This window comes from Rissa tridactyla, chromosome 12 (genome assembly GCF_028500815.1).
Source record: "Rissa tridactyla isolate bRisTri1 chromosome 12, bRisTri1.patW.cur.20221130, whole genome shotgun sequence".
NCBI lineage: Eukaryota > Metazoa > Chordata > Aves > Charadriiformes > Laridae > Rissa > Rissa tridactyla.
In genome coordinates, this window is record NC_071477.1 from 3,963,723 (window position 1) to 3,982,815 (window position 19,093).

General features: G+C 42.0%; 1 protein-coding gene across 8 annotated transcripts in view; it reads right to left on the minus strand.

Annotated features, from left to right (window-relative positions):
• The window catches only part of PCMTD2 (protein-L-isoaspartate (D-aspartate) O-methyltransferase domain containing 2), a 62,142-nt gene extending 44,628 nt beyond the window's left edge, over window positions 1-17,514 (minus strand). For 2 of the 8 annotated variants that reach the window (XM_054218040.1, XM_054218041.1), the window contains exons 1-3: window positions 13,892-14,222; window positions 12,519-12,621; window positions 1,103-1,210 (exon numbers count right to left, since the gene is read on the minus strand). In XM_054218040.1, the coding sequence (XP_054074015.1) occupies window positions 1,103-1,210; window positions 12,519-12,621; window positions 13,892-14,198 (518 nt within the window). In that variant the 5' untranslated portion in view covers window positions 14,199-14,222. Of the gene's footprint in view, window positions 1-1,102; window positions 1,211-4,720; window positions 8,135-9,494; window positions 9,619-10,553; window positions 10,726-12,518; window positions 12,622-13,891; window positions 14,227-17,410 lie in introns of those variants that run through there. The other 6 variants (XM_054218046.1, XM_054218045.1, XM_054218039.1 and 3 more) reach the window with 6 other exon arrangements.
• Between the last annotated feature and the right edge of the window lie 1,579 nt (window positions 17,515-19,093).

Genomic DNA, 19,093 nt, shown 5'->3' on the forward strand with positions numbered 1-19,093 from the left:
AGCTGGAGCAAGCGTAGGCATTTTCCCCGCGTGCCACTAATGAAACAGCTTCGGCGGTTTCCATCCACCAAAGCAGATCCGGATGGCAGCAATTCAAACGCCAGCATCCTGCCCACATCCCGCTCCTTAGGCTGCCGGCAGAAGCAAATGCACGAGCAGCATCAGTGAGATGTTTACAGGAGAACGGCTGGTATAGATGTTCTGGCTGAGAGCAAATTTGGTTTGTTACAAGCCCAGGGGAAAAACTTCTCAAACTAGCGCTGAAAAAGTTTTACAATCGGCAGCAGTTTAAGGACAATGCGTATAAAGATAAGCTTTTGACAAATCTTTCCTACCATTTTACAAAAAAAAGCCTTTCAAACCAAGCGATCATCTAAGAGTAGCACAAGGGGAAGTACTTTGTCACTGCATCTTAAACCCACCTTTAAATTTAACTACTTAACCACAGGGAAGTGCTCTTCTGGCACTATCGGGAAGAGCTGCTGGGGAGGTTCCAAGCCTTATGTGCCCTTTTCCTCACCTTTTCCCATCCAAACGGGCTCAGACAGCAGCTCCCTCTCCAACAGGTACTTTATTTCTCAAGGAATATGTGACTTGCCACAATATACAAACCAAGCCTTAAGTTTGGTTTGTATAGTTCAGATAGAGACTGGAAAACCAGCACTTAAAAGTCTAGGAAAGAAATAGGGTTGTATTTATTAGAAGTGTTCTTTTCTGTAGAGACAAAAGCCTGAACTGCAAAATTTCCTCTCTCCCCCTACACTCACATACAAAGCCTTCTCAAATGTAAACTGTGTACCTTTCTATAAGTTCAGTTTAACGCTCGTAATGTTTGATTCTCCAAAACTCCTCCAGTGATCATGCTGGCATTGCTCTTATTAAATTTTTCAGTTCCCTTGATTATCCTGTTAACAATTAACCGATGCTAAAAGAAGCAGTTTCTGTTTCATGCTTTAAAAGCGTGGAAGAGTTTGTCATGCAGACAATTCAGCAGAAAAAAAAAAAAAGGAAGATAAAAACCATGCCTTTGGCCTCGACTTTTTCTTTCCTCTTTCTAAAGAGCAAGCAGGTAAGAAAGGCAGTAAATGCAATGGTTACTCACAGTATGTTTGTCTGGGGTGGGATTTCGGGGATGGTTTCCAACATCAGATGCATGCATCTTACTGTAGTCCTGAAGCAGAGGCAGCGACTGGGACAGGAGCAGGAGAAACTGGGCAAGAGGAGAAAACACAAAAAGCCTGGAAGAGCGGCAGGTTTGAGCAGCATGGTGTTCGCTGGAGTGTATTTGCCTCAAATCTGAACTGCAGGGAGCTGACAAAAAGAAAAAAAAAAAAAAAAAGTTTCCCAGCCCTGAGGTCCAGGAGGAGGGGACTCATCAGCATGTGTTTGCAATTAAATTAAGGCAGTTTGACAGTCCAACCGCCCACCCTCTCTGCCATTATGTACATCACTGAAGATCAGACTGTTCCCTCCCCTCTTTTAATTGTGGTGCTGAAATACAGACTCTAAATTTTGATTTATTTTTGCCTTGTTTCTTATCTGGAACAGCAAGTTAACTCCTCACCTTCTCCTGCGGAACGCACCTTTGTGGACAACGACTGAAAAACGCCCCTGTGCTTTCAGAGCTGAGCAGGGACGCGGATGGCCCAGGGTCAGGGTTTTTTATGTCCAAATTTTTGCCTTAGCAAACTCTCTGCAAACTAAGGAGAGCATCTTATCTAACAGCCTGTCAAACGTATCAGGCGGTTAGGCTTTTAGGACAGAGACTGTCTCTTATTATATGTACTTAAAACATCCAGCAAAAATACAGCTCCAACCATTGATGGGACCGTGGAACGCTACAGATAAGTGATCATAAAGGGGAGATCACTAACAGAGATAAATAACCTGCAAATAAAGACAAAAAACATTCTGTAAAGTTTCTTATGCAGAGTAAAAGCCAACTCATATCAGAGACCTTTTAGCTAGTATAATTTATTTCTGCGAGGATGTCATTTGGAAAAATGTCAGGATTTTGGAGAAATGAAAAGCAATTGAGGGGTGAAGAGGGAACGAAACAATGACATCAACTGACTTTGAACCGTAGGAAACGCAGATCTCTGTTTGTTTCTCTCACTAGGTGACAAAACTGAGATGCAAAAGGGAGGACCTGATTCCAGTTGAATTAATCACCTTTTACTGATACAAAGATGCTTAGTGTGAGAACAGCTTGTGTTTAGGTTTTAAATTATTACTACACAAGATCCTAAACGTGCAGGTTTAACGCGAGTGAGAGGCATTAATGCTCACGAGAATATAAAGGTAGTTGCGGAATTCCAAGCACGGCACCATTCCACATTACCTGGAAAAGCCAACGAGAGTTCCCATCACCCTGCATCAGTCTGCTTTACACTGTAAGCTACAACATAATTAACGTGACAAAACGGCACCTAACAAGAGTGACATTTAAACCTCTTCTCCCTTTGGGTTGTCACTTGAACTTTTGGGGACAGAGTGTTGTGTTTTGGGGTTTCACTTACAAATTTCACGTCATAGATGGTTAAAGCTGTATTTTTTCCCAGCTCTAAAAAGGGCGTTATACGGCAGATATTGTGCATCTAGTCCTCAGGTGATCTGTTGTTTGTTTGCCCTGACATCACTTCGGAATCCAAGCAAGTTCTCTGAACTCCTCCCCGCTCCCCCTGCGGGCCCAGCTCATGGATTTGAGCAGAGTGTCCTCTAGTGGCCACCCAACCCGAAAACAGGTTGTAAAAGGCGGAATTACCTGCTTCAGCCTTTATAAATATATAAATATATATATATATATATATATATCTCTCACAATTGGCAGCTGAGAGCAGATTACTCCAGGTAAATGACAGCTTTTAATTCCAGTTTGAGAAATGAAGTGCATTAGAAGTGCGTCCTTCACGTGCATCAGAAAAGACGAGAGCCTGATCACTCCCCATATCATCTCTTTCCAAAATACATTGAACTCTTAACAGGCTAACACAGCTACTTAGGAGCTGCTCTGTAAACATTTCTAGGAGAATAAACAAAGATGCTCTCTTCAAACCACGCTTCAGTATTTAGGGAAGTCATGAACGTCCTCCCTGGCACCTCTGGCCTCTTTACAAATACAAGGCTTTTGCCTTCTGCCTCCGATTACATCTTGGTGCATAAACTCTGAGCTCTAAAACAACCATCTGCCAAATAAATCCCTTCCAGGTTTATTTGTCTTGCTCACGGGAGAGCTGGGCAAGGCATCACTCATGTTTCGAGACGTACAGTCTCAGGAATCTTATTTCAGCACCTGGCTGCGGGGTGGGTGGCTGCTTCTGGAAGGATTAATGGGTGTTTGCCTACCACTTTGTGGGAATGGGAGCTTCAGCCAAGTCAGCAGATTTAGCAGCGGCCACGCCACAGGGAATAATCCCAGTACAAAAAGGCAAGTTCTGCAACCTACTCATTTCTTTAGAAGCACATCTTCACTTCAACTTGAAACATACCTCTTCTACCTCGCTTATCTACCCTTCGTGACAAAATGGGATGTTTGCGAGATGTTATGAAACACTAGCAATCACAGTTCACTTACTCTGGCATTAATTTAACTTAATTTCTATCAACATGACAAATTGCTTAAAAAGGAACGTGCCGCTCAGAACAAGAACCAAAAGTTAACTCCTAAGCAACGAGAATGAAATTTAACGCTTGCATCCTGTGCTTAAGCGTTTCCAGTCTCTGCTGGACAGACTTTTTTTTTTTTTACACCAGTAGAATGCAAGGCAATCTGCTTTTGTTTTTCAGGTGTGGTGCTTTTTCCCCCCCACGCTCTTCTTTGCTTTATTTTTAACTATCACGTCTGCCCCAGTAGAAAGATTTCACTGGAGTATGTGCCCTGAAAAGCTCATCACTACTTCCCAGGGAACTGTGATGTTATGTGTTTTACTATGAAGTGAACATAAACATTACCTGACAAATTTAATTTACTTGATACCATTTGTGTGACACATCCATAGCAGAAAAGGATATTATTTTTTTTTTTCAAGCAAGCATCCCATCAAGAAAACATTAACACTGAACTAGTCTCATGCTATAGTCGGTAAAAGGACATCCATCATACACACGGGTGACAGGAAGAAACGCAGAATACAGGTAATTATCCTGCGGAATAAAGGTTAGCAGATGAATTTAATTAGCAACAGCTGTATTTGCTATTATGATCAGTTTCCTATTGCAGCTGAAGCTAAGGTACTATTCTCAATACTAGTGAAATGGAAGCTCTTAAAAACCTGCATTAATTAAGCCCTGAAACAGAGCACAGGAGACAAGGGGGGAGCTGCAGTTCAAAAATGCATTAAACAAACTCCTGACATGTTTGGTTTAGGCAATTCCTTGAAGTACAAAAATGGAGTAAATGACCTCTTGGTATCTGTTCTCTACAGTTCTAGCAGCCAGGTAAGTGAATTCACTCTTAAACTGTTCTAATATAGTAAATCTAGATCAGTGCTACGTGTGCGAATTCCAACATACACCTTGCACAACTCCATTACATAAAGGTTTAGAAATCATCAGCTGAGCAGGTTTCTTTTGAGAGATTATATTCTAAGGAGTTAATCTAAAACTATGCATCCGCACCATATTATTAAGTGCTTTTTCTAGGGTTCTAGTGTCTTAACCTTCAATTATGGAAAGAGTACCTATCTACAAAGTATTCTAAACACAACATGATGCAAAGCCATTTTAAGAAGGCTAAAAAGTCTTTACTGAATTTATTGATACAGAAACACTTATTAATAAGTTTAAATTGCGTAACACTTTTGCATGCCTCCGGCCAATTTAACTCTAGTTTCTACACATAGATTTTTTTCAACTTACACACTGATGATTAAAGCAGCTTGAAGTTCATTTGTTTCTTGCAAATTTTCCACAGTATTGAAACCTAAGAGGTGTCACATACAATTGAGGACTACTTAGAACACAACAGGAAACAGTCAGAGCAGGTAAAATTCCTAGATACAGTCTATACAAAACCAGTTATGCTACAATTACTCTATTAGAAACGCGTACAAAACTACAGTGCAAGTGCTTGTGCACAGGGAAAATGTATTTACAGTTCCCCTTCATTTACAGGCTATAAGCAATACTATTTCACAGTTATATTACACATAAAATTTGCACTGTGGGTTTATTTGGATAGGTGGTTTTTTGGACAAGGGGACAATTTGACAACCCAGAACATAAAATTTCTGTATATATATTTTTTATTTATTCAACCTTATCCAGGAAAAATAGCAGTATTTTATGCATCTTATAGAAAGCTACAAAAATCTAGCAAATGTAATAAAAAAAGGCAAATCTGGTGAAAAATCTGATAAAATATCTTTTACGACCCGGGGCGGGATGGGGGTAAAATCAAACAGGGATGAATGAAAGATAATTGTCCCTCAACTGGTCAGCTTTAAAAGAATCTCAGCAAGGTTTACAGGTTTTACAAACCTGAAGTTTAATGTCATTTTTAAAGCAACTTCTTTAAAAGTTTTGTAATTAACAAACGGAAAGATGACCTGGTAGCCAAAAGTAGGAGGCACCCTGTACTATGTAGGGATGTGGAAACTGTGCCACAATACAGAAAGGCACACACCTAGTTTGACAGCTGTTAAGCAGAAATGCCTCACAATTACAGAGGCGACACCCTTTGGGGGAGCACAGAGAAACGTTACACATAGATTCTGTCAAGCCTCCATTTACCACTATATTCAGGATTTTCGTTTGGAGAAAGTTGCCAGAATGACAAGATGGATACTTGTATGTTTACAGGAAACCATCAGCTCAGTGGCCACAGATCTGCCCCATTTAAAATAAAGAAATAAAAAATCTGAGGGAGCAAGATAGCTTGGGGTACCATTTAGACCAGAAGTGGAGACTTAGGAAACCAGAGGCAAAACACAGCCTACGACCGCGTGTGTGCCAGCGGCCACATAACACTGTATTATCAGATAATATTCTCAAAGATATACAAAAAGCCTATTAAGCAAGGAAGAATTCTCCACCTCAGGATTAGACATACAAGAGTTAACCATTTATTTTCAAAGCCGCACAGAACTTTGAAACACTATTTATCATTAAGCAACCTGTGCAACTCAGTACCATTAACCGAAAACCCAGCGTATTTTTGGCAAGACAGTCTTCATTCATCTATTCCTCAGAAAATTAGGAGATTGTACCAAAAACAACAAAAAAAAAGATATCAAAGAGATACCAACTCAAGTGCTTCTAATGGGGCAACGCCTTAACATCGCTTCATTACCTACTGAGAGGGGGTTTCTCACTCCCCCCAGCTTTAGGAGTATTTCACATCAATACAAGCTCAAGAGTTTCTTTCTAGCCTTTACCAGTTTAGGTATATTTTTCAAACAGGCTGAACCAAGTAAACTTCCACTTCTAAACATGGTACCTCCTTCCGGCACCGTTACAGGAAGACTTGGGAATAAAAATTTGAGTTCACATCCACTGAACTGCAGAGTGTAACATCCTTCTATATGAGCTTGCTAAAACAACTACTTAATTGTTGCAGGAATAAATCCACCTACGAAGTTGATCAACTTCATTCCACCTACCGTATGTAGGCCATGTGTGCACAAGTTGTATTCTAGTCACCTTGCTACAGCAGGGGCACACACACAGGAACACCTAAGAACTGCATCAATTTGGCTTTCTAGACTGTTTTCAAGTTCTACGTACTCTCCACAAAACTACATTTGGCTGAATTACCGGGACACAAGCCACTCCACTCAGGCTAGCGCTCTGCACTTCACTCTGTTCAGCCCCGCAGACGTATGTTCTCATAAAATAGCAAAATCCACAGATTCTGCTTTCACAGTCAGTTTTCACAAACTCACTGCTACGAATCTCCTCTCTATCCTCTTCCCCATTGAAAATTACTCTGTAAACATTTCCAGAGACCAGTCACAACCCTGACTACCCTAGCATCCTGTCAAAGCGAATCAGCTTCGCAACTCTTCACTTGCCTCCATTGCTTTAAAAAAAAAAAAAACAAAACAAATTTGCCTCTCTGTTAGACTAATTCACTAGAACAGGTGTTTCCCATTAAGAAAACCAATATTCTGTAAAACACCTTTACCTTTTAATGAAAAATTATATATAGTTTATACACAAAACTGAGACAAACCAAAGGGGAGCTGATGCTTTCCTTCTCATTCAAAACCCGGATGCCACAAGGCCAGATGCCAAAAATCCTTTCCTTTCTGTAAAAGTTGTGCTTTTTCAGATTACTGGAAGAAACAAGATTTGCCAGGTCAGTTTTCACTAATAATCTCATCCTCCATTAAACACACACCACAGTAAACACATGGCAGGTTTAGTGGGAGAGAGCACAGACGGCAACGGTCTTCGGGGAACTGCTTAAGAATATTTAAAAACTGCAATTCAGTAGAGCAGCCACGAGATTTTTAGAATATCTCTGTGCAGTTAGTTTCAGGGAATTAAATCCTCCTCTCCACAAGCAGCTGAGCATTTCACCAACTTGCTTCCTAAGGAATCCCTGCTGTAGGATAAAACTATAGCACACAACTGAGAAGAAAGAAGAAACTCAAAAAAAGCTATAATGTTTAAGTGTACAGCAGCCACATTCCCCAGCTAGCCTACTGCCTTGGGTGGTCATATTAGCAGGCAAACAAGTGGTATACATTTGTCAAGCCCTAAGTAGTACTTTATTTTCTGCCTACTTCCCAGTTTCTAGGAGGAGGAAATTACTTTTCCCTGTAATAAAGCAGGTAATATTTCAAGGGATCAGGCAAAGGCAGACTCAAGACCTTTTCTCTCAAAAAGTTTACAGGAGGATCTGGCTTCAGTTCAGAGGGTTTAGTTTCTTCCTCTTCTTGTCTCTCATCCTCGAGATCCTCACTGTTGTTGTTATCATCTGATGGGTTGGAGATACGACTAGCGAAGACCTCTTTGTCCAAGAAAACAATAGTTTCCATGCGACGGCGACGCACACGTCTTCGTTTAAATCTTGGGGGGTTCTTCAGCCCATTTCCATTTTTGTTCATTGTTTCTTGATGTATAATTTTTTTAATGGTTCCTCGGATGGCTATGCGAGCCAGATCCTGGAGGCTGCGAACAGCCACTGGGGCTAAAACAAAACGAAAACCATGAACAGATATGGAGAAACTCCCCTCAAGAGTACTCATAGGAAAAGCTGTACTTGCTTAAATTCAATCAGGCCACTTGAATTCCTTCCTCTGGTTACAAAAACAGCTCTATTCAACTCCTGTCAACTCAGATAAACTGTATTGTAACTTTCCAAGCAAAATTTAATTATGCATTTCTCTCATTAACTGAAGAAAAAAAAGAATGGGATGAAAGAAGAGTTTCATATTTTGATGTCAAGTCCTCACAGTTATTTTAAGATACACGTCTTAAAAGATTATACGAATGCAGACTTAGTGACTGAAACTGTGACTGTTTCATAACTTAAAAAAAGATATTTTCCTACTGTAGAGAGCTAGACGCTAGACCTGAAGTCTATTTAACTCTTCCATAAAATGATTTTTCTATTGTGAAGTTACTTCAGCTTTGCCAAGTTTTTCACTTATAAAACACGAGTACTATCTATGCTCTTCAAAAACTGCTTTAGACTTCACATACTAAAATCAAGTTAAACTGAAACAAACAAACCCACTTGTCTTCTACTGACAAGTAAGCATTCCTGTGACCTGAATGATGGAACCAGAAAAAAACTGCATGTAATACATATGCAGGTCCCATTACAAAGCCACCACACAAAGTATGCTGAAACAGGCACTTAATGGACTTTATAGCACTGTAGGGACTGCTTACTGAGCTGCTTTTTGTCATGCAAAGACACCTTTCCAGAATAAGAACAAAGCCTGACTAATCTCTTTATGGAAGTATCTCTGTCTTCATGTGTTCTTAAGAGGCCTCTCCGCACTTTAGTCTTAATCTGAAGATTGAGGCCACTGTGTACGAGCTGCATTTCAGACAGCTAACCAAAAATTGCACAACTTCTATCCCTCAAGTGTTCCAGGTTCAGGATAATTCTGAATTGCTGGCCAGTGAGAACCTTTGAGTAGATATAAAGTTCATCTGCACGTACTGCTTATGTATTTTCCATCACCATGGCAAATGCCTGAGAACTATGACAGTACACAATTCAGGATTGGAACAGATGTCTGCATGTGCAAAAGCAATGATCAAACATCCCACAAAGTTTAGGTACAATTCCACAAGAAAGCATTTGTGTTTAGAATCCGTTTTACACAATTCTGATTCTTGCACCAGGCCTCCGCAGATATCCTCAAAGATAGACTGGGATCCAACACAAGACTCAGACAGCTGTTCAAAGGAGGAAGCAGTTGGAGTAATTTTCCTTGAAAGGATTCATAGGGATGCAATATCTAAGGAAGCAAGGTGCAGCTTATAGCCAAACAGCAAGAGAAACCTCCCCCATACTCAAGAATGTCTGTACTCACGCAAGTGAACAAGCCTTGATTTTCCTGAATCTGCGTGGTTAGGCTGAATCAAAGGAGCAAAAGAAACAGCAAGAATCTTCTTGGTCTCCCAGGCAGAAGGACCAGTACGAGTTATCTTAGTCAACTAAACCAAAACAAGGAGATTATTGTCCATTGTGTGAACTACAGTAAGATTTTTGAACAAAAAAAGTGAACAAACGACTTTTCTGCTTGGACAAGTGGTTAAAGTACCAGAAGCTACAACAGTAAGAGTTGGGTAAAAAGGAGAAACACTGCTGGGTTTTTTTAGAAAATTGAGAACTCCTTACAGGATTAGCCCCAAGGAACTTCATCTATTACAACAGAGTATGTGCACTGACAGTTTGGGACATCCCACTTTCCCAATTCTGAACCAGAACAGCCATGTCTGATTACTGAGAAAACATGTCAGTCACTGACGAACATCCACTCTTGAAGCAATTACTGGATTTCTGTTCCAGCTCAAATCTCCCGCACTAACTCACTGCAAAGCATCTTGCTGGGAAGAAACTCTGCACTCTGCTCTTCTCAACTACCCTGACAGAGACAAAAGGTCAGATACGACACCTCAGCCATACATGTCCATTAAAACAGCACACCTTTACACCAAAAAGATAACCTGAATTACAATCTTGAGTTCACATACAGGGCAGTTGCCCACTTTTTACTAAAAAGAATCTACTGACACTTGGAAATGGGGACAAGCTCTTTCAAAAGCCAGTTAGGGTGTAAAAATTTTGTATTTCACTAGATTATGTAACTTGAACAACATCTTGCTGACATTCTTCTGCAGCATGAAACTAAATTTGCAATTAACAGCAAAAGATTGGAATATGTGAAAAACTGGTAGAACTGTGATTTTTTATTTTTTTTTAAATTATGAAGAGTGCAACGTTCAGTTTCCACTTCGTGAAAACCGGTGCACTTAATGCTTTCTCCAATCTGTGACAAGAAGGGCAAACTAAAGGAAGAGCTATTGACTAAACGGAGATCAAAATTAAGAATGACTGAAAGAGAAACATGGGTAGAAAGAAACTCAACCTTCTCTTCTAGAGGCATGACAAGAATTCCCCCAACTTTCAACAGATTCTTCATGTAGTCTTCATGTTCCTTCTGTACCCCAGCACCACAGTAAACACGGTCATACTGAGTACAGTCCGGAGAAATCTCTAAACAATTGCCGGTAACAAAAGATGGCTCACAAAATTCAAATCTGAAAATGAAGAAGATATGTATCATTCAAGATTCTTACAAATTTATCCAATTAATTTTTTTCATGATTCTAGAAAAATGAAACAATGAAAAATACTTGGGGAAAAAACCCAGTTTCACAGAATTTCTCCTCTGAAGCCTCTATATTCTAGATATTATCAGAACAGACCACAGCTAGAAGTCTCAAAACCACAGAACAATGAGCTGAGAATTCACAGATGAAAGTCTCCAAAGGACAAGGATGCATAATTTCATACTTGAGTTGCATATAACTCTTCAGAACGAGCTATTTTTAGTCACCTGATGCTGACTTGGTTATAATACACATATATAAACATTAGACCTGCAATTCCAAATGTTTGAAGTCTTTTAAGGACTGCACCAGGGTTTTTTTGGCATTTCCAAAAGCTTTTAAATCGTTTTCAGATGTTGTGGGGAAGTATGACCTGATGCTTCAAAAATAAGCTTTGCTGAAGCCGGTGGAAGTTTTGCCATTAGCTTCAAAAGAACTGTGATTTCACCCTTCATAAAAAGTGCTTTTGCCTGTAGCATTTCTGATTCAGTTTAGAAGATAAATGAAATATTCTGTGATGCTTCTGGTTTTCTTACATGCTCCGAATCTACATAAGCTTTAAACCCCACATTTAAGGGCTGATTTTGATAGTTGTACAACATATCCATTCTTCTACTCTATCTTGACAGGCAGCTCAATATAGCACCTATTTATTCCTAAACACTTCCTGAAGCTTTCTGCTTCTGCAAAGCCTGCTAGACATTCAGAGCAGCCAGCTAACAGTTCCTGCACACAGTGTTCTAACAGCACAACCCAGCAGCCATTTCTCTCAGCAATGCCAATTTTCCAGTCATATTGGTTTCTGAATTCAGCTCACTTTTGCTCCACGGCTATTCGTCTGGAGAGAGAAAAAGAGTCTTCCTAAAACATCTATTCAAACAGCAGCAATGTCACTCTGAAAAAAAACGTCAGTGATCTATGTGCAAGTACCTTCCAGACTGAAAACTTTCAGCCTGCTGCCAACATCTAAAAAATACAGCCCTCTCAGCAGCAGTTTTCCAGTACAGCAGTAACAGGACAAGGCTGAGTAGTTTAAATTCCAGCATGTAATGACTTTAATTTTCTTCCTCCCATGAGAGGAGGACTATCAGGTATCCAGAGATGTTTTACTTCTCTGTTTGAACAAACTGTGAGATGGATCCAAAAATATGACAGTTACAACTTTTATTGCTGAGGTTACTATTGGCAATGGTTATCTTGCTGGAAAGTTATTACTTGTGACAGCAGCAGAATGGAGGTTCTAAGGAAGAACATAAATCAAATGCCGAGCAGTTTTAGTACCAACTTTATCATCATAAAGCTACCTTCATATTTTAAAACACCATTTTTCTTCTTCTGAGATAAAACATATTAGGCCACCACAGAAATCAGTTCATATTCTTCTGATAACCATGCATGCTCTCAGATCACAAACATTAACTATTCGTGTTATTTGCAAGTTTCAAGTTGTTACCTGCAAGTGCATTTTAAAAATAGGTAACCTTCTTCAGCTTCCTCTAAGCTCTGCAACAGCAGCACCGCTATTAAAAACACTGCAAAAATTTCTGAAACTCCCCCACAATACACATCAGCTTAGAAGGTCACACACTGCAGCTCAGCTAGCGTAAGGAGCCAGAATCCACAGATTACCCTGAATCCAGAGCTGACACATGGGAGCAAGAACTGCCGTGACTAAATCCAAATGCACAACATGAATCCAAACGAGTATTCCACATTCTTACTTGTCAAAGCTGTCACTTGTTTTAATGAAGAAGTCCAATTTCTGCTTCGCATATTCTATCACATCGGAATGAAGCTCCACACCATGGTTAACACCAAAAGGACCTACAAATTTAGAACAGTAGGATAATGGTAACAGGCAACAAAAAACCCAGCAGGACTGAATACAGCTTTGGTTACTTCCTATAACAGATTGTTCCTCGAGTGTCAGACAGTCAGCGCTTGTGTAGGGTCAGCTATCTTAGTACTACAGCAGGAATTGCAACCCTATACCTGCAATTTCTGGCAGTGAACGAGGCCATTTTGCACAATTGATTTTGAATCATTTGCTCTTAACTATGCAGGAAATTCCTCTGTAGGAGGGAAATGCTGATACTACCACCTGGAAAAAATTCCAACACAGAAAAAATAGCCTGCATTTTTAATAAATCCCTCAAAAAACCCCTTTATGTTACTTTTATACCCCCTTGTTGATATGCTAAAAAACTCCTCAAAGGAATCGGGAACGGTCCTCAATTAACAGCAAAAATAAATTAGAAAATACAGAAGTTGTTCAGCACTCATGCTTTTTATTCAGAATTGACTCAGTAACTTTTCCAAAAATTCAAAAGAATTCAAAAGTAACATATTGGCATCCTAGGTAATGTCAGCAAACCTAGCAGAAAATGGGAGATGGGAGCAAGGCTCTATCCCGACAACATTTCAGCAGTTAAATTTCTTGATACCCCCACAAAAGAAAAATATGTACCCTGTAGGCATTTGTTATCTATCCTGGCAGCACGGTTGCTGACTGAAATACTTAAGGGTGAACTGCAGTTGTGTAATTGCAGTTTGATGCTTCACTTTGTGCCAACTGTAGATGTGGTCACGAAGTCAGTTCTGATGCACTAACTGCTTTTCAGAGACTTTTCCTGCCTGTTGGTTGGTGAGAGTCAAAACTGGATCTCAAACATGTTTCTGTCTAGACAGGACAGTGTAAAAACAAACAAGACACAAAGCAGCTGTGGTCACAGGTTTCTGTGGACACGCTCAATCCCAGGTTAAACATGGCACTCCTGCTTCCAAGGACTTCCAAGCACTGTTCTTGCTTAAGGGGCAACAAACCCAAGTTTGTGTCCAGTCCTGCAGGAATCCACTACAGCCACCTGCGCAATTACATCGTTGCGTGTTCTGAACTGCCACAGAAACCTGGTTCCCACCCAGTTCCAGAGAAAACGTTGCAAGAATCCTGATAAATCCTCCAGTTGGATTAATGCACTCTCTACTTTTCTAGCTACCTTTTAGTTTCATTACTTGAGGAATGCTTCATTCCCGATTTCAAAACTCTATTTTTCAACCTGACGTAAACAGTTAACATGATTGAAAAGGTATTTACCCAAGATGAGTCCAACCATAGAACTCAGATAACCAGTGCCACTGCCAAGATTCAAAAATGACAGTCCTGGTTGCAGATCCAAAGCTTCCATCACCTCAGAGTAAATGCATGGTGCTGAGAGATGAATATTTCCATGCTTCCATGCCAAGTCCTTATAGGCATTGTCTTTGAACTCTTCCAGGTAGTAATCTGCTCGATCAATGGCTCGGAACGCCTGTTCTACCAGTTCTGTCCGGATGTATTGTGCCTCCTTCAGGTTATCAATTAATTCATCGTTATCTTCTCCTGCACTCACTGCACCTCCCATCTTCACAAGTTTTCTACAAGCACTAAAACTAAAACAACAATAAAGGAAGGTGAGGCATATAATATGCACTTCAACACTAAATTATGTTGTTGTAGATGGAAGTACTTTGAGAGACCTTTAGGTACTCTAAGGAAGGCAAGTAGCAGAAAAACATTACCACCAGCACCCTCATCCCCCATTCAAACAATGAAAAACAAAATGCAGCAGATCTGGCATCCAGTACCTGACACTAGTGGGGAAAAAATCACAATAGACAATTTAAATGTGGAATGGCTGTCTTCAAACACTACCAATGTTTTACTAGCATGTCAGCTTTTCCACTGAACCCTTTTATATAAAGGATTATTCTAGCTCCTGTGCTCATAGGTCATTTTTCAGAGCAAATCCAACCAGCAGTGCAAGCCTGGCTTGCCTGTCAGAATTCTTGCCACACAGAGACTTTATATCTCTAATAGCATCAAGGGGAAATTAAGATACTAAGACAAAGGCAGCAAGAAACAGAAAAATCTCAAATTGCATGTTCAAAGAAAATGTATCAGGATGCTGAGTTCACAGAGGTTAAGAAAACCTCTGACCTAGAGTATAAGCTTGCTTATTTTAGGAAATAACACTTTCACACAGCTCATCTTTAAACCTTGAGCCACCTTCATCAGTAAAACGGTTAACGATACAGATAGCAACAGCAGAAAGAATTTCCACTGAAGCCTGTGGAATTTCTTAGGTTCTCTTAAGTCCTAGATGAGCTAACTCCCAATTTGGAAACTCTTCAGGGACGCAGATTTACGAATTACGAATACTTCTGACTTCACTGACATGATCACCTCCAGCAACCTTTTCAGGCTTGTTGGCGAAGGGGAAAGAAAAGCAAGCACCTTCCCTGACTCTGCATTACACCAAGCATGGCTATACGCTTCATGTGGTAAAACATCTATATATTTTAAAGAAAAAGGTATAGAGGGAGAAGAACATAGAAGAACTTGTCACTCAAAATTAATCTAGCTTTTCTTTCCTACCTGTATCTTTAAATAAAAAATCCTTTTCAGAAAACACAACATGATTTTTTTTAAATGCCTTTATTTACAATGCCTTTCTCTGCTCACAATAACAATAACCACAGAAGCAGCAGCTTTAGAGTTCATTCCTGGATTCAGATCTGCCTACAGCTAAATTGTTGGGGTTTATTTGTTACATTCAGCAGAAGCAAATTATACACTTTCATTTTCAGAGGAAACAAAGAAAAGCTACAGGAGTCTAAAGAAATTTCACAGTTATTCAAATAACATACCATCCTGATTACCTGTAGAGACACACAGACTAGGATATACTTAGGCAGGGAACTCGAGCCAGCTTTTAACATATTCCTGTCTCAAACACAACAATCCAGTTTCAGACCATTAATAAGACTTAAAAAAATGCCACCCCTCTCCTTTCTATCATTACTCCTTCATTTTCTCTACAATAAATGATTGTGTTTTATTACTTCACAGTGGAAATGCATCAAGTTGAAGGCTTAGGTGGGTTTATCAGCCAATTTGATTTATTTTTTTCCCTTCTCTAATACACCTATCAATTTGTTGCATCTGCACGTATAGGGCTGATTATATCTTCCGTCAGTATGCTTTATATAACATTCTGCATTAAAATACTCTCTTCCCTGAGGGTATTGATTCCCTTGACTTTCTTTTGTATATTTTGTTCTTGGCCGTACTTCTTTTCTTCCACTTAAGCTCTTTTTGCTATTAAAAATCTAAATTTTTAGCTTTAAAGCATGAATAAAAAGTTGCACCTTCAACAGTGTTCTGCTTTCAATGCCCAGCAAATTATTTCTGATTCACGCAAGCCCCACTGGGACCTGGTTTTAGCTCAACTATATGACCAACAACCAGTTCTTCCATGTTGTACAACATGGAAGACCTTTTTCTAATGGAGATCAAGGAATCTCCAAGTTGTGACAGGTATCGGTTACTTCTGAAATGATTACTTTTATTGGACACTAGCTTACTTCCAATAACATGCATGTTTTATATGCAGAACATAGAACTCTGACATTTAAATTCCTCTTCGGATAATTCCTCATCTTCCTTTAACCTTGTTTCCCTTCTCCTATTGGAAGGGGGAAACAAGACTACGAGTAGGACTTATTTTTAACAAACTTTTTAAAACAAGATCCTCTTACTCCACAATTAGCACAGTTGCACTTTTCACGCTTCTAGGTAAAGCACAGATTTCCACAAATCTGAGCAGGCACAAAGTTCACATGCAAAAATTATGATGGATAGCAGATCACAACACAAACACCACACCAAGCAGCCATTTAGTATTGAAAGAGCCCTTTAGTATTGAAAGAGCCCTTCAACTGCATGTTGCCATCTTCTCCTTTAACAAAAACAAAACAGAAAAACAAACAAACAAGCTACAAAAAACCCCAAGTCTGACATGAGAAGCTGCATTCAGATGCCCGAAACAAACACTGAAATTAAAGCAATTTCTTCCAAGGCAAACACCAGCAGATGCAGAGGGGAAGACTCAAAACAATACACAAGGCACAAAAATGCAATTCTTCACCCCAACAGATTTCCAGGGTAATCCCTGCTCTGACATAATACGCTCCAGAAGAAATAACAAAGGTGAGAGTGTTTACCGACCAAAAAAAAGTTACAGTTGGCACAGGTTTCGATATGATCCCCTCTAACCGTCTCAAATAACAACTTAAAAAGCCCCACATCATATAGCTCCATCACTACCTGCGTTATCAGGCTGCTGCCGAGGAGATGAGAGTGGGAGGGAGATCTAGGAAAGCCTGATGTTGATAACCCCCCCTCACCCTCGGCCTTAATTACAGCTGGGCGGCCTCGCTCTCCACACAGCACCGCTGCCTCCAGCCCTGCCCGCAGCCCCAGTGCGGCCCTGGGGGAGCCCGGCCCGCCCTGACAGGGAGACGGTGCTGGGGCGGGGGAGAGACCACGAGAGGGGACATACCCCCACCCAGGGGCACCCCCCGCAGGAACGACAGCCCCAGTGCCGAAGGAAGGCACTGAAGGGGATACAGCGGCCCGAGGGGGGGAACCGCGGCCTGAGGGGGGGGCAACACGGCTCCAGACGGGGCTGAGGTGAAGGGGCGGGGAAGGATGCTGCAGCGGCCCGGTGAGGTCAGGTCCAGCCGAGACCGGCCGCACCTCAGCGGACAGAGTCTCCTCGCCCCCCGGCCGTACCTGAGCGGCGGGTCGGCTCGGTGCAGCCCGTTCCCTCCCGGGCCCGGCGGTGCGGCCGTCCCGCAGCGGTAAACACTACCCAGCTGAGCGCCGGCCCCGCCACTGCGCAGGCGCGGCGCGCACCACCGCGGCGGGGAGGGGGAGTGCGGGGCAGACCACTGCGGCCCGGTGCGGGGGGGGGAGGGGGGAGCGCGGTCTGTACCATGCAGACCCGGCGCGGGAGGGGGGGAAGGCTGTACCACTGCGGGGCAGCGCGTAACGCCGGTCCCTGAGGGGACACCCGGCAGGGCCCAGGGCGGGGGTGGCTGGGGTGGTCCGGGCTCCAGAGCAGCAGGAGCTCGCCCTTCCCTGGCAGTGAATACAACCAGGGCCTGTATATGGGATCTACTTACAGGACCTACTTATGGGGCCTATGTATGAGGCCTGTGTATGAGCCTTGCGTACAGGGCCTGCATATGGGGCCTATAGGCCAGGCCTTAATACAAGCCAGGCCAACACACAGGGCCTGCGGGTCAGAGCTAAATACAGACCATCCCAAAGTACAAACTGTATCTAAATACAGCCTAAGTCAACAGGCCGGGCCTATAGGCAGGGCCTAAGTATGAACCAGAGCTACAGATGGAGGCTAAATGCAGATGGAGCCAACAGACCAGGCTTAAACATGGCCTGGGCCCGCAGCCTGGGGATGTGGGCTGGGCCAAAATGCAGACCAGGTCTAAATACAGACCGAGCCAACAGCCTGTACCCACAGGTCCAGACTCTATACAAACCAAGACTAAATATGGACAGGACTCTCTTTTCCTGATATTTCCCGTTTCACAGCCCCTGGGAACTTCTTCCCATCCCAGCGTGCCTGCCTTCCCCCAGCCCTGTACCCCTTACCCTGCCCTAATTTCTGGCTCCCAGCACATGGCTGCAATTTCCACACCTGCTCCTTCAGCTCAGTGCCCAGTTCTCCCAGTTCTCCCAGTCCTCATCCCCCGCAGGACGCCTCCACAGCGCACCCCGGGTGGAATCGGGGCTTCCCAGGGTGCGGGTGCGGATGCGCGGAGCAGCCCAGCAGTGGGAGCCGGCGAGGAGCTGGGGAGACGCCAGTCTCCAGCTGGCACACACAGTCCTCGTGCTGTAGCTAAACCTCCCGCATGAAGCGCCGCCAACACCAGATGTTCTGATATCATTAGTCAGGCTTAGGGGAAAAATCATGGAAACTTAGAAAAAAAACACCACTCCGGGAGCTAATTGATATTTTGCATTTTGAGCCTATGAACACCCAACATGAGTCACATGCTTAGACTTTATTATTTTTTTTCTGCAACCATAAATGCCAGAAAGAAAATCACTGAGAAAAAAAATAAGTGAGATGCGGATTCACCTGACTCCAGGGGCTGGGGCTTGAAGGAAACATGGATTATTGCGAGACTGACACAATATCTGACTTTCCATTCGTGCAGCGTAGGGATCCCTGTCCCCTCATGTGGTTTGTCTGAGCATTCGGCACCTGATTTAGATTTTACCCAGTGACGTAGGCTCCTTCAGTGGTTGTGACATGGCAGGGCCTGACAAGACATGGGGTGGGTCCTCTCACCCATCTCAGAATGAGAAAAATTATCCTCTAAAAGCACGTGTCTGCCTTCATTTGCAAGTGACCCACACAGCAATGGCTGAGGCTACGGGATCTGTGTG